The sequence below is a fragment of the Budorcas taxicolor genome, chromosome 1, assembly GCF_023091745.1.
Source record: "Budorcas taxicolor isolate Tak-1 chromosome 1, Takin1.1, whole genome shotgun sequence".
Classification (NCBI taxonomy): Eukaryota; Metazoa; Chordata; class Mammalia; order Artiodactyla; family Bovidae; genus Budorcas; species Budorcas taxicolor.
The window spans coordinates 134165217-134181191 of record NC_068910.1 but is presented as its reverse complement, the minus strand read 5'-3'; the positions used below and the strand labels follow the sequence as shown (position 1 = coordinate 134181191).

General features: G+C 44.9%; 1 protein-coding gene across 1 annotated transcript in view; it reads left to right on the top strand.

Annotated features, from left to right (window-relative positions):
- SLC12A8 (solute carrier family 12 member 8) overlaps window positions 1-15975 on the top strand; it is a 145477-nt gene that overhangs the window by 14760 nt on the left and 114742 nt on the right. Inside the window, exon 5 of the mRNA XM_052645168.1 lies at window positions 11165-11311. Within this exon, the coding sequence (XP_052501128.1) occupies window positions 11165-11311 (147 nt within the window). The remainder of the gene's footprint in view (window positions 1-11164; window positions 11312-15975) is intronic.

The window sequence follows — 15975 nt, the reverse complement described above, 5'->3', positions numbered from 1 at the left end:
CTTGAGCACAACTGAGTGTGCATTTGTGCAAGTGCGTGTGCACACACACACACACAGACATACACTCTCAAGTAGTAATGTAATCTGATTCTTAAAACTTGTTTTCTTTCTTTCTGAATTTAACAACTTAGTCGAAAGACTGCAGAGGTTGTGATGGTGGTATGCTTCAGAATTGCTCAGCATGAACAGTCTTCAGAGGTAGTACTGCTCTGGCATGAATACCTGTCTAGTAGGATATTGTTGTCATTGTCACTTATCAGAAGAAAGCTACATTTCTTTCGTTTTTGTTTTGATGTGCAAGTGTTCTCTTCTTTATATCAACAGGCATAAAGAAAGAGAAAAAGATAATGAAGTAAAAACCACTGGTTTGTGTAAAAAAAATTCAATGATATGCTTTTTCCAATCTGCAGATAGCTTGTAAATCACATCCACAGTCTCTGTCAGAAGTTGCAGGATTTAGGTGCTTACCTCATTTAGCCAAAAATAGTTATGTTTGATCCTGATGATAAATTTACTCTAAAGTGAGCCTCAGTGTTCATAGAACTTAGAAAAGAGAAGGCCATGGCTCATTTTGAGTAGCTTTCCCTTTTTATTTTAGGCAATTATCAGTTTAAAAAGAAAAAACCAAAGCACAGGCAAATTTTAATTTTAAACAAAGATATATACATGTATGGATGGACATTAATTTTATCAAAGAAATTTAAGCAGACTCTACATTTCAAATGTGATTCAGATCACAGGTATCTTTTGGTGTATCCATCCATTGCATAAAGTGAAGTTGGGTTATAAATAAATTTCTAACTCGAGGTCAGCATTTTATTTTTCAAATATTTATAATATGTGGTAGATTTTTCTTCAAATAAAAATTGTTATTATTTATATCATAGAAGTACTACATGTATGCAGTAAAAACATTTTTTAAGCAAAAGAATGATACAAAATTAAAAGCCTTCTTCCTCTCTTCTTTTACCACCATTCCCCAGAGACAGTCACTAATGGTTTATAACTTTAAGTATTTAATTTATACCTCAGTTTCTTGACTACATTATCGATTTAATATCAGTTTACTTATTGCTTCCCAGTATGAAAAAAGAGGACATTGCCATATTTACCCTTCCTTCCATTTCTCTCATTTCATTTCTAATTTTTTGTTGGATTGTTACTTTTACATTGTCATGGTTTATAAAATTTATATATATTTTAATTGTAATAAGTATTTCCATGTTTGTTGGTTATAAAAACTTTATATCTGTAAATAGCATTTATTGTAGTAAGATATATAAATGTGCGTGTTTAACTGGAAAACCAAGTGACGTTATCAGACTCATGGAGGAGAAAACACAGGCCTAAGCTGTTAAAGCTTTGCTGCTTCTGAGCAATAAAGTCTTAATTTTTTTTCAAGTATCTTTTAATTCTTCTGGTTCATATGCAGCTACTGCTGTTTCTTATATCCCCTGTCACTTTTTTTTTTTAATGTTCTTCTCTTCTCTTTGGGGTGACAGGAATTTTTTTTCATATATGGATTGGTGGTAGTAGATTACTCTTTCTAACTATAGAAGCATGGGAGGCCACATTGTTTTCATGTACTTCAAAAATAACATCTCACACCAGATTGGATGCAGGAGATATGAGAGTCCAGCTGTATTCTATCAAGCCAGAGATTAAAATGTTTTCAAGTGTTTTTGCTTGGGAAAGTAGCTATTTTTCATGCAAACATGATACTTATTTTAACAGATAATAGGTTTATTATTATTATGCTTAAGTGATTAATAAGTTTTAAAAATATCTCCCTTTAAGTTTCTAATATGGTCAATATTGATAGTTATAGCTCACATAAACAAAAACTCTTGGGGATCCTTAGTAATTTTTAAGAATGTGAAAGGATCTGGAGATCAAAATGTTTGAGAATGGCTGCTCTAGAGATTAAACATACATTTTAAAATGTTCACAGTTTGTTTAGAGTTAATATTATGCCGCTTCAATGTAAAATGTAGGAACTTGGCAATCACACAGACCTGTTTCCCAGCTCCGCCCTTCAGCCTTTTATGCTATGAGTGCCATATGTGTTACATTCGTTACATGATGAAACCTCCAAGATGATGTTATTCCCAATGATTGCTGTGGCCTGTGTCTGCCCCTAGCATTTGCTGGCTCTGAGCCTGGAACTTCTCAGGGGCCTTGGAAGACGGCTCTTCTCTTGGCTGCTCCGGGCTGCTCCCTCATGTGCCTTCTTCTGCCCATCCGAGCCCATATGCAGAAATCTCTCCAAATATCTGATCTATCAGTAGCATGTTTTTTCCCTTTCTAGTTATAACTGTGGTTTCATACATTTAAAAAAGCCCACATCTTTTCTGTTATTGTCATGGTAATTTGGAAGGTAGGAAAGTACATATTCTTCTATCTTGAAAGAGAGGTCTAATGTCACTTTCTAAAGCACATTTTATTCATTCATTCATTCTGCTAACACGTTTAGTAAGCACCTGTTCCATGCTGAGCACTGGGAGTACAAGAGTGAACAAGCTATTTTTTCAATATATATGGGCTTCTTTTAAAAAATAAAAATTGTGTTTATTATTTTTAAACTTTTGAAATTTTGATACCATTTCACACTTGTAGGAAGTTGCAGCAATACAAGGAACTGCCATATACTCTTGACTCAGGTTTACCAGTTGTTAACATTTTGTCCTTTTGCTTTATTATTTGTGTGCTCTCTCTTGCTCTCTCTCTCTAAGTTTCTATTCCATATGTATATTTTGATACATATTATGTTCTATTATAGGCTTCCTAGGTGGCTCAATGGCAAAGAATTCACCTGCCAATGCAAGAGCCGTAAGATATGCAGGTTTGATCCCTGGGTCAGGAAGATCCTCTGGAGGAGGAGATGGCAACCCACTCCAATATTTTGCTGGGGTAATCCCATGGACAGAGGAGCCTGGCAGGGTGCAGTCCATGGTGTTGCAAAGAGTCAGACACGGCTGAGCACATATTCTATTGTATGTATTTTTTTCCTGAACCACTTGGAAGTAATTCGTAGACATCATATTCCCTTATCCATAAATACTTCAGTGTCTGTTTCCTAAGAATAGGACTTTTATTTTACCTAACCACAGTATATTTATCAAGATCAAGACATTTAGAGAATTTCCTGGTGGTTCAGTGGTTGACACTCCACACTTTCACTGCTGAGGGCCTGCATTCAAATCCCTGGCCAAGGAACTAGGATCACGCAAGCCTCTTGGTGTGGCCAAATGAAATAGCCATAGTACGTGCCTGGATGGCCAGACTATGGAATTTTAAGATCAAGACATTTGACATTGATCAATCCGATTATCTAATCCACAGTTTCACAGTCCACTTTTGCCAGTTATCCCACTGATATCCTGTCGCTTTTCCCCCCAGACCAGGAGTCAGTCCAGCATCACACAGGATGTTCAGTCATCACGCCTCACTCAGTCTCATTTAATCTGAAACAGTTCCTTAGCCTTTCTTTTTCTTTCATGACCTTGACTTTTTCTTTTCTTTGCAAAACACAGGCTAGTTGTTTTGTAGAATGTTCCTCAGTTTGGGACATGATCTCATATGATTAGATTTGGGTTTTGTATTTTGGGCAGGGACCCATAGAATGATATTGCATTCTTTTCCAGACATTGTATCAGGAGAGAGGTACACGGTTTCTGCTTGTTCCATTATTGGTAATATTAACTTTGGTTAGCATTTCAGGTGGTGCCCACTAGGTTAATCCAGTCTGAAGTTACTAATTTCCCCTTTGTAGTTAATACATCATTTGTTAGGGATACTTTGAGACTATGGAAATATCCAGTTCTTCATATATCTCCTACCCACTAGCTTTAGCATCAGTTGTTGATTCTTGGCAGAATCAGTTATTACTGTGATGACTGCAGAATCATGATTTTCTAACACCACCATTTCTTCTACATATATTAGTTGGTCTTCTACTAAAAAGGATTTTCCCTCTTTCTGCTTGTTTTAATTTATTCATTTACTTATATCTGTATGGACTCAGAGTCTTACTTTTCCCATGAGTATTCTATTGCTATAATTATTGATTGTGATGCTCAAATCATTCCAGATTTGGCCAGTGGGTGCCCCTGGAGGCTGTTTCCTATTTCCTTTCAACACATCCTCATCATTTTTTAGGAGCATCTCCTTACTTTCTGACAGAAAATATTCTAGGCTCATTTTGTATTTTCTCTGCCTCGACCCTGAATCAGCTGTTCCTCCAAAGAGCTCTGGCTCAGTAAGATGAGAAATGGTATTTAAAGACCAAGATCTGGGTGTTAGATCTGTTCGTTGGTACTGGGATGTCTTACCTTGTATACCCTTTAAGTAGACAGAGAGAAGGAATATATATTTATATCTTCCTCTGCATATTAAGAACTATGAATTCAAACTGATGCCTCTCATTCTAATTTATCACCCCAGGGTTCTCCTTCCTTAGTTTTAACTGCCTTATCCAACAGTGAGAAACTTGACTGTCAGTCTGTTGACTGTCTATTTACTTCTTTGCTCAATCCTATAATTGATGGAAAGTAGATTAACTCCTACCCCTGCAAAAAACAAACTTTCTTTCTAGAATGTGTGTTGCACGTGTGCTCAGTTGCTAAGTTATGTCCGACTCTGTAACACTGTGGACTATAGCCTGCCAAGCTCCTCTGTCCATGGGATCTCCCAGGCAAGAGTACTGGAGTGGGGTCCAGTTTCCTTCTCCAGGGGATCTTCCCAATCCAGGGATCAAACCCGTGACTCCTGCATTGGCTTTACCTCTGAGCCACCAGGGAAGCCTAGAATTTGTATTAGTTTGTAGTTATTTGTCTTTAGACTGAAAGCATACAGTCAAAATAATATGTTCAAAAGTTACTCTGCTTTGGTTACTCTGTTTTTTTTTCCACCTTCAGTGTGGTTATGTTTTTCATTAGAAATAGTGAGATTAATTTGTTTCTCTCTGCATTCTTAGAGTTTTTCTCTATCATCCTGTTGATTTGATTTTGTTTAATTTTGAGTATGTAAAACATTATGTGATTCCAAAAGCCAGAAGTACTCAGTGCATTGGAATTCTCAAATGAGTATAGTATTGTCTGATTCACTGAGTCATCTAAAAGAATAAATCTTTTGCAGTTTTTATTTAGCAAGTTTGCCTGTTACTGGTGAAGGGCACTAGGGCCTGTGTTTGTCCTCCTGATATTAAGCCAAGATAGATTGTCTAGTGACAGCCTGCGTCTTGCAGGAAGCTTCTGTCCTCTTGTCCAGCAGACTGGGAAGGAAAGGGGAAGCTCTTGTTTTGGTGGCCATGGCATTGCTGCTGTGGGACTTTAGATTTGTGAACTTGTATTCAGTGTCCAGGGCATAGTGTCTTTGGGTTGTGCATTCTGAGTGCAGAAGTGGCTGCTCTGTGGGGAATGAGCTGCTGCTGTGTGACCCTACGAGGCAGAACCTCATCAAGAATTCCCACCAGCATCAACATTTTCACAGCATCTGAGGGTCTTGCCACTCCTGTGCCTATATGGTTCTATGACCAGGTTGTGCCTTGAGAGATTCCTGGCCTTGGACCAGGATCAGCACACACAGGATGGAAAAACCACAGATCAAGCATCCAGAGCTACTGTTATGGAGACGCTGGCTTTTGAACTCGCTCCATGCAGATTTCCACACAGCCACAAAGATCTCACATTGCTAGGAATGACTAAATCAATATTGACCAAGGGTGCTGCCCAGATTCAGATCCAAGGAAATCAGACTTTGACCACTCCCGATGGGTCCTTGCCACTTCCCCTCTGGAGCAGTTTGCACGACCAGCATCAATCTGGTAGCAAAGTGCTGATCGGATGCCCATTCTCAAACTCCAAGTGCAACAGAGAAGGCACCAGCTGCCCCAACCCTGGAACTGAGCAGGGCTGAGCTGTAGGGTGAGGATTCACCTGAAACATGAGGCCAGGTAGGCTGGGTTAGAAGAGGTACAGTCAATTAGACATCTTTCCTTTCCCTCTCAACTGCCCTGAAGAAATCCTCACCCATGTTTAAAACTGCCTGATGTGCTTCATGCTTATGAAAAAAAACTTTCACAATTATCATCTCATCTAAACTGTGCAGCCCCCCTCGAGGCAGGTATGTAGCTACCTGCATCGGCCACAGGTGGCCCCGGCCGTGAAGCCTGCTGCAACCCCCCCCCCCCCCCGCCCCCCGCCCCAGCTCTGCCTGTGGTGTTTATTCAGAGTCAGAGGAGAGGAATGTGGCCGGTGCCCACTCTGCCCACTGGGTCACAGGCCAGCAGCAGCTTGGGATCTTCTCTGAAGTGTGATTGACAATTAAATAACTAGCGTTCAGAGAGCAAGCTGCTGGCGTATGTGTGTGCTCCAGGGAGAACCAGTTTTTGGGAGGGAGGGCCAGGTCGTGTTCTGCTCTGACCTGCTCCTGACCCAAGTGGGCAGAAGCCAGATTCTTTTTCTCCAGCTGCTGGCAGAAAGAAGAGGGGTCGTCTCACATTTCAGGCCTGCTTGGTGGCCTGCCGGAGGGGGTGGCTGTCTGAGAGGAAGGCTCCGAGCTGGGAGCTCACATGCCCGCCCGCAGCAGAGCTTCTGTCTGTCTCCTCTGCTCTACTTGTCGCATGCTGGAAGCCACGTGTGTGCCACTCCGGACACATTTCAGGGTGCGATTTCCCTGCCTTCCCAGACGTTCTGCCGAAGAGTGAAGATTCTCTGCTCCCAAGAGAAAGCCTTCTACTTCAGAACTAAAACACCCACCCCGCAGCTGTTGTGTCTCCAGTGTGGTTTCAGCCCTCGGCTCAGAGGGACCAGGCCCTGGCTCCTTGTTCTGGGAGGTCAGGAAGGGAAGCGCTAGCAACAAGCATCACGCAGGTGTGATCACCCGGGGCCAGATTCCAACTTGCTGTGCCCCAGAACCTGCCAAGTGTCCACCTGCGGGGCCTCAAGGAAGACAGGAACCCGCCCCTTGAGCATGTCTGTGGGCCCTTTCTGAGGGGTGCTTTGCCCCTCTTGCTTTGCTTTCTCTTCTTCCTTAGTTTCTCCCTCCATCTCCCAGAAGCCTCACTGCCAGGCACACACACTGTCTTACTGCCGCCTGCCTTTCCCCACAGCCTGTTATGTCTGTGCCATAGAGCACTGAATGATACTCCTGTTATTTTGGAATAGATGACTGGGACCCAAATCTGAAGACGGTGAGGTTCTGAGAGAGTTATCGACAGTTGGTGCCAATCACAAGATAGCCCGGACCTGGCCCAACTATCACCCTGCCACCCAGTGATTCCACTGCCCTCCCCCGGGCACCAGAGGTGACTTGCAGAGGCACAAAGGGAGTGTCTGTGGGCCACAGCCTCTGCGGGAGAGGGTACTGTAGATGGGCTGGGGCTCCCTAATCTCCCATAAAGGAGGGAGTTGGGTTTGAGACCTCCGAGTGTGGGGAAAAGCTGATACTCTGTCCGTTGGTTGGAGGTCTGCATGTGCTGAGGATGTGGCTCTGCCTGCAGCCTGTCTGAGCAAGACCTGGGGGGACTTAGAGAGCTGGCAGGACAGAAAGGGCAGGGTTGGGATACTGTTTTTATGATAAATATGGGCTTCCATGGTTGCTCAGATGGTAAAGAGTCTGCCTGCAATGCAGGAGACCTGGGTTCTATCCCTGGGTTGGCAAGATCCCTGGAGAAGGAAATGGCAACCCACTCCAGTATTCTTGCCTGGAGATTTCCAAGGACAGAGGAGCCTGGAGGGCTACAAGCCATAGGGTCACAAATAGTTGGACACAACTGAGTGACTAACACTTTCACTTTTTCACCTTCATGCTAATATGTATTTTGCGCAGAGCTCCTAAAACCCTTGGAATTCCCTAAGTGATAAAAGTGATAAGATGTCTTGATATTTACAACAAATGCATTTCAAGCACAACTGGGTTTATATTAATGAGGTGACTTTTAGAATCACCTAAGGATGGGAGCTGTTTTTAGGGGAACCAACCATGTGATTAGAGGGTTGGAACTTTAAGGGGAGGGGAAAGAGTTTGAGGTTAAATCAGTCACCAGTGACCAGTGATTTAATCAATCATGCCTATGTGATAAAGCCTCCTAAGAAAACCCAAAAAGAGGGTTTAGAGAGCCTCTGGCTTGGTGAGCACATGGAGATGAAGGGACAGTGCTGCCCTGGGAGAAGGTGTGGGTGTCCTAGGCTCTTTCCCCAGCCTGGCCCTGGGCATCTCCTCCATCTGGTGGTTTCTGAGTTCTGCTGCTGCTGCTGCTGCTAAGTTGCTTCAATCGTGTCCAACTATTAGCGACCCCATAGACGGCAGCCCACCAGGCTCCCCCGTCCCTGGGATTCTCCAGGCAAGAACACTGGAGTGGGTTGCCATTTCCTCCTCCAATGCATGAAAGTGAAAAGTGAAAGTGAAGTCGCTCAGTCATGTCCGACTCCTAGCGACCCCATGGACTGCAGCCCACCAGGCTCCTCCATCCATGGGATTTGCCAGGCAAGAGTACTGGAGTGGGTTGCCATTGCCTTCTAGCCTTTCATAATAAGCTGGTGATCTCTGAGTTCTGTGAGCTACTCTAACAAATGAATTGAACGCAAGAAGAGGGTGGTGGGAACCTCCGATCAACATCCCCGGGAAGCTGTTTACCTTCCCAGGTAAACACAGATTACAGCCTGAATTTGGGATTGGCGTCTACTGGACTGAGCCCTTGATAGTGGGATGACATCATCTCTGGGTAGATGGTGTCAGAACTGAGTTGAATTACAGGACATCTAGCTGGTATCAGAGACTTGCTTGATGAGGGACAAACACATACACATTGGAACTGGTGTAAGAACTGTACCAGCCCTGGGGCCACGCTGTTATTATGCACAGGAGCTGGTTTGAGCTGTCTCTCTCTGGCTAGTACTCTCCTACAAGGTCAACACTGGGGCCAACAAACTCATTTCAAACCACACATGCCTTTATGTACAGCTTTATTCTGAGGGTGAAGATCTCCTAAAGTTTCTGCCTCATTCATGTGTGTGGCACCTTTAAGGCTGGTTTAGTCCAGTGAGGTCCAGGGAGTGAAAGGCTTTTCATATCCTATTAGGTAACTAAACAAATAAACAAAACAGCCCTTCAGAGTGGAAATATGAAGACTGTGATGAATGATGAATAAAGTTTCTAGAATCACAACAGGAATTTTAAGGATAAAGCAGGTGGTGGTGTTGAGCCACTAAGTCGTGTCTGGCTCTTTTGTGACCCCATGGACTGTAGCCCACCAGGCTCTTCTGTCCATGGGATTTTTCGGGTGAGAATACTGGAGTGGGTTGCCATTTCCTTCTCCAGGAGATCTTCCCAACCCAGGGCTTTCCTGCATTGGCACACAGATTCTTTACCACTGAGCCACCAGTACTTAAGCAAAGTCCAGGTGTTAGAAATTGCATCATAAAGAGTGAAATTTAGGAGAGAAAAGAGCAAGTGAGCTGTGGTGCAGGTTTTGCAGTCTGGGTTGGGGAACTGCAATCCAGCTGTGGACCTAGGGCAGTTGTGTCTCGTCTCCCGGGCTCTCTTTCCTCCGCGGGCTGTAGACAGGGGCTCTCTCCCTGCCTGCCTCGGGGGGTGATGTGAGCACCAGTGGAGGGAACTGATGTGGAAGCTGAAACCACTCTCTAAGTTATTACACCTTGTTGCTATTGTTACGACTGTTTCTAATAAATAATAGACCAGCAACAAGCCATGGTAGGAAGTGAACATAAGCAGACACAGGAAGTTGGGCCAGGTCCTGGGTTTTGAGATTAAGCTCCTGGAAAGCAGTCTTACTATACTTACCCTGAGGTCCCGAGGTCCCATTTGTTTGAAGACAAGCATGGGTTGGCAGGGTCTTCGCTCTGAACCATGATCACTGTTCTCATGTTTATGGGCTTTCAGGAGCTTGCTCATTAGTAGTTTGCTAAAGACAGATGAACAGAAATACACAGAGATGAAAGGCATTCCAGCTGGTGTCAGGGACTGTCAGAGACTCCAAGGAGTCCCCCAGCCCATCTGTCCTGTGGCTTTATTGATGTCCCTGATGATTATTCAAGGCCCTTTCTTCCTCTGTCAGTGCACGATATAAGGCAGGAAGCTGGTATCCTCTCCTTCTGTTTTAACTGAGTATAGCCGGATGCTAGGATTGGTCCTAGACCATAGGCACACCCACTGTTCTCAAAGGTTCAGGGGCCCTGCCCCTCCCTCTGGACCTCCGATTTCCCTGTCACTTGACTTTCCTGCCTTCTCTCTGAAGTCACAGCTCACATACATGTACCAGTCAGGCTTGCTGCTTACAGTGGGTCTTGACTGGGTGCCTCTCTCCCCAGTCCCCAGGTGAGAATCACTCATCACTCTTGTGGCAATTGGAGGCCATTGGAAGACTCTAGTGATGTTTGAATTTAATTACCAAACCTATGCAGAAGCAGTTCCTAGTATGGGTGGCTGCTGATCTTAAGATCATTTCCATAAGTTTTAGTCTTTCTAGTAAAGAGTTTCTGTATGAGTGTTCAGTAAGTGCCTTTGTTATTTTTGAATTGGAAAAATGAACAAAGCGTCTGTTTCACCACTTGTTAGCTTTCATTCCAGACAACTGCCAAGCAACGCCGTGGGGTTCTGTGGTCTGGGGTGAAAGGGCACTTAGGAATCACTATCTCAGCTCATGTTCAGTGAGGAACACAGACACTGCCCTAGGTTTTTTAAACAGAGGGAATTTAACATACAGAGTTCATTACAGAAGTGTTAGAAGGGCGGGAGCAACAAAAAGCTAAGTAAAGTAAGGTTCCCCAAAGATTAGTAACTTCTGGGAGCTGCTGTTCCCCACCAGGAACAGAGGACTGAGAGGGAGGGTGGCATCACCCAGAGCTCGTGACCACTGTCTGAACTGGAGCCCAGCATCCCAGGCTCGCCCACATCCCAGTGGCTGGAACTCAGTCATGTGGCCACACCCCCCACAAAGAGGCTAGGAAACAGTCTCCAGAGTGGGCAGGAGGAGAGGGGACAGTTTGCTGGACAGCACGTCTGTGCTGCGTGCGGGCATAGGAATCGCAGTGCGCACAGGCCTGTGTGGCGTCGCGAAACGCAGAGCTTTACCGCTGACTTCTCCCAGCATCCCCCTCACCCCCACTGCTGTTGAGTTGACTGCTATGTGCCCTGTTTTCAGGAGGCCCTGGCCCAGCCCCAACCCTGGTGGAAGATCCAGCTATTCGTATGGGAGCCGGTGCTGTTCGGGACCTGGGACGGCGTGTTCACCTCCTGCATGATCAACATCTTTGGGGTTGTCCTTTTCTTAAGGACTGGCTGGCTGGTGGTGAGTGGTGAGCTGGTTAGCCCTGGAGCCTCTTCTGGGCCTGGGACGTGGAAAGCTCTGTTGCCCTTGGGTATTCCACAGAGTGCTCGACAGAATCCTAAAGCACAGATCCTCCAGAGACAAGAAACAAGATCAAGCACATGGAGTAGCTAGCATTGCTTTCTAAGTGCGAATCCTGAGAACCTGGGCCTCAGGCAGAGGTTCATGTGGAAGCCTCACCACGGATTTAACTCCAAAAATGAGAGCACAGAAGTCAGGGTGCGTCTCGGGTGGGACTAGAGGTGGGTCAGAGAGAGCAGACTGACGGCAAGTTTGCCTCCAGTCTGTGACCCTCTCCAGCTTTCCTGGTGATCTATGACCTGTCTGATGCCCCGCCTGGAGAGGCAGAGGGAATTATAAAGACCTACAGTCCTCTGTGCATGTCTCTTTGCTTTCACTTCACTTCTGACACTACTGGTCACCAGATATGTTTTTTCCCCCCTCACCAAGCAATTCTGTAACACCAGCTGAGTGTCCCACAATTTCACTCAATTCTAACACTGTCGACCTGGAGAGAGCATCATATCGCACAGGTTAAGGGCTCACTCCCATGAAGCTGCCCCCACCTACTTCAGCTGCCAATCACAAGTCTAGGTTGCCCCTGTGCTTCAGGGGTTTCCCTGACACCTCCCCCAGATTCAGTTCACTTGGTGGAGCAGCTCACAGAACTCAGGGAAACACTTATGTTTACTAGCTTACTAAAGGATATGATAAAAGATATAGATTGATAGACAGATGAAGAGATCCATAGGGCAAGGTCTGCAAGGGTCCTAGGAGCAGGAGCTTCTATCACCGTGGAGTTGGAGTGTATTACCACCCCCCCCCCCCCGCCCCGTATGTGGATATGTTCACCTACCTGGAAACTTTCTGAACCCCAAACCTTGGGGATTTTATAACTTCAGCATACATGAGCCACTATTGAATCCAGCCTCTTTCCCCTCCCTAGAGAAGTGTATGTGCATGTTGAGGGTGGTGGTGGTGGAAACTCCAAGCTTCTAATCATGGCCTGGTCTTTCTGGTGACTAATACCCACCCAGGAATGCACTCACAGCTGCCTTGTTAGAACAAGAGATGCTCCTAGGGGTCTTATCCCTTAGGAGTTTACAAGGGTTTTAGTAGCCCTGGGTCAGGGATAGAAAGTGAAAAACTGTTAGTCGCTCAGACGTGTCCAACTCTTTGTGACCCCATAGACTGTAGCTGCCAGGCTCCTCTATCCATGGGATTCCCCAGGCTAGAATGCTGGAGTGGGTTGCCATTTCCTTCTCCAGGGGATCTTCCTGACCCAGGGATTGAACCCGGGTCTCCTGCACTGCAGGAAGATTCTTTACCATCTGAGCCACCAGGCTCAGGGATGGGGTCAAACACTAATATTAGAATGACAGATGTTCCTAGTGCTCTTGTCACTGGAGAAATGACAGTTTCAGGGACTTTGTTCCAGAAACCAGGTGCAGAGACCAATATGCAGTTGACCCCTGAACCATATGAGTTTGAACCACTCACTCCATTTATACGTGGATTTTGCTCAATAAATACTACAGTACTTACTACATGGTCGTTGGTTGAATCTGTGGATGTGAAATTGGTTAGGGAGGGCTGACTATGGAACCTGAGCATTCACAGATTTTGGTATCTGAGAGCAGTCCCAGAATTAATCCCTTGGGGATACTGAGGGATGGCTGTATATATTTTCTGTCATCTCACAGAGGTAGAGAGAGAGAGAGGTGTGTGTATGTGTTTATTGTCAGAATTTGGCTCATGTGATTATGGGGGCCGGCAAGTCCAAAATCTGTAGGCTAAGTGAGATGCAGGTAAGAATGGAGTTGCAGGTTTTTGAGTTGAAAACTTAGAAACTTACATGTTGCAGTCTGGAGACCAAATTCCTTCTTTTTTTGGGAAACCTCAGTCTTTGCTCTTAAGGCCTTCTGATTGCGTGAGAACTACCCATATTATGTAATTTCTTTTACTTAAAGTCAACCTACTGTACATGTTAAACACATCTTAAAAATACATTTATAGCAACTTCTAGACTAGCGTTTGACTAAAAACTGGTCATTATAATCTAGCCAAGCTGGCACATAAAATTGACTGTCACATCTGTAAATTCTAGGGGATGAGAGCTTCACTGTAGTGGGGTATCTGGGATTCTTAGCCCTCTTAGGAGGCTGGGTGAGGCCAGCCCTTCCTCAGCTCTTCCTCTTCTCCATACCCAGGCCCGTAGCTTCAGGTTCTACCTTTAACCAGAGCCTGAACGTGGGTCTGAAAGTTTTCTTTATTAATGTGTGGAAAGCTTAGAGCAGATTTAGCAACCTCTCTGATGTGGATGGTGTGAATCCCTGCCTCTCATACTCCTCCATAACTTACAGGGGAGCCCTTACAAAACACAAAGCCTCCAGCCCAGATGCCTTGTGCCGGCAGGCATTGTCAGGCTCCTGGGATCGAGCGCTGGCTTTTCCCCTTCCTGGGTACCACCCCTCTCCCCAGCACCTCCAGCCCGTGTCCCAGGGAGGCCCAGCCACCTGCCTGCTGTGGCAGAGGAGGGCCTGGCAGTGACAGCCTGGGCCCTGGGCTCTGCCTTCTGCAGAGGATGATTACAGAATAGTGGAAGGAGGAAAGAATAGACTCTCTCTATCTCAATTCTTAAATCTTAGGGCCTCCTCTTAACTTTTCTGCTGGGTGATTATTTTTTGAGAAGTGGCTATCTAGAAGTGTTGGTCCCATCCCCCAAATGAAGTAAACTTGTATAAATTATCATCTATTGCTGCATAAAAAATTACTCCAGTACTTAGCAGCTTGATGTCACACATTTGTATTTATCTGGTTGTTACTGTGGTTCAGGGATCCATGAGCAACTTAGCTGGCTGCCTCTGGCTCAGGCTTTCTTATGGGATTGCAGCCGAGCTGTCAGTCAGGGCTACAGTTTCACCTGAAGGCTCCACCGGCAGAGGGTCTGTTCCTAAGATCACAATGAGGTTGTTGTCAGGCTTTGTCATGTTGGCCTCTTCACAGTGTTGTCTCAATACCTGCAGCTGGCCTCCCCCAGGGCCAACAACCTAGAGAGAGTGAGGAAGCAAGTGCCCGAGATGAAAGGCGTGGTCTTCTCATACCCTCATCTCAGAAGTGACATCTCATCACTTCTGCAGGGCTCTGCTCACTAAAAGTGAGTCACACCATCCAGCCTCCACTCAGGGAAACAGACTACACAAGGGCATGAATGCCTGGAGGTGGGGACCACCAGGACTATCTTTGAGGCTGCTACCACACAAATACATCCTTTTGCTCTAAAGCAATCTGTCCTTTTCAATTCTGGCATTAGTTTTGCCTCAAAAATTATATTTGAACATGGAAATAAAGGTAAATGTGAAATGCCAAAAATAAAGTAGAGCTTTTAGGGGATAACATAAAGTAGACGTCATACCCAAGTAATTTTTAAATAGAAAATATTCTAAAAAATAATTTGGCAGCATATTTGCAATTTGAAAAATGTTATAGTGGCAGTTTTGGTATGAAAATTTAAAGATTTATACAGCTTTTAAAAAATTATCCCATGTAGACAAGAACACAAAAACAAAGGAAGATAATAGTATAATTTCATTAAAAATATAAAATCAACAAAGTAAGTAACTTTCTGAATAAAACATAACAGAATGAAACCTAACCCTTTAGGTACCCTGTAGTTTACTGTGACCGGAGAAGGCAATGGCACCCCACTCCAGTACTCTTGCCTGGAAAATCCCATGGGCGGAGAGGCCTGGTAGGCTGCAGTCCATGGGGTCGTGAAAAGTTGGACACGACTGAGCAACTTGACTTTCACTTTTCACTTTCATGCATTGGAGAAGGAAATGGCAACCCACTCCAGTGTTCTTGCCTGGAGAATCCCAGGGACGGGGGAGCCTGGTGGGCTGCCGTCTATGGGGTCGCACAGAGTCGGACACGACTGAAGTGACTTAGCAGCAGCAGCAGCAGCAGTTTACTGTGACAAACTTTAAATCTGTTTTTTCCCCTTCTCTATGAATAGAATCATAGTTTTGCTTGGTATGGCATTACTCTAAGCTGAAAATCCACCCCCCCCCAACTGCTTTTGTGGTTGTTCAGCGGCTCAGTCGTATCCAACCCTTTGCGACCCCATGGATTGCAGCACACCAGGCTTCCTTGTCATTCACCATCTCCCAGTGTTTGCTCAAACTCTTGTCCACTGAGTCGGTGACGTTATCCAACCATCTCCTCCTCTGTCATCCCCTTCACCACCTGCCTTCAATCTTTCCCAGCATCAGGGTCTTTTCTAATGAGTTGGCTCTTCGCATCAGGTGGCCAAAATATTGGAGCTTCAGCATCAGTTCTTCCAAGGAATATTCAGGGTTGATTTCCTTTAAGATTGACTGGTTTGATCTCCTTGCTGTCCAAGGGACTCTGAAGAGTCTTCTCCAACAATGCTTCTTTACTCATTTATAAAAGGTATTTCATATAAATTAACCAGTTTTTCAATGCATTGAACTTCTAAACACTCAAATAACTTCCAGATGATAAGCATTTTTAAATGTCAGAAGAGTGAGAAGAGAGTAGATATAGTAAATGTGCACACAAATGAAAGAGAAACGGGGAAGGCAAAGAAACCGCCCCTCCAAACC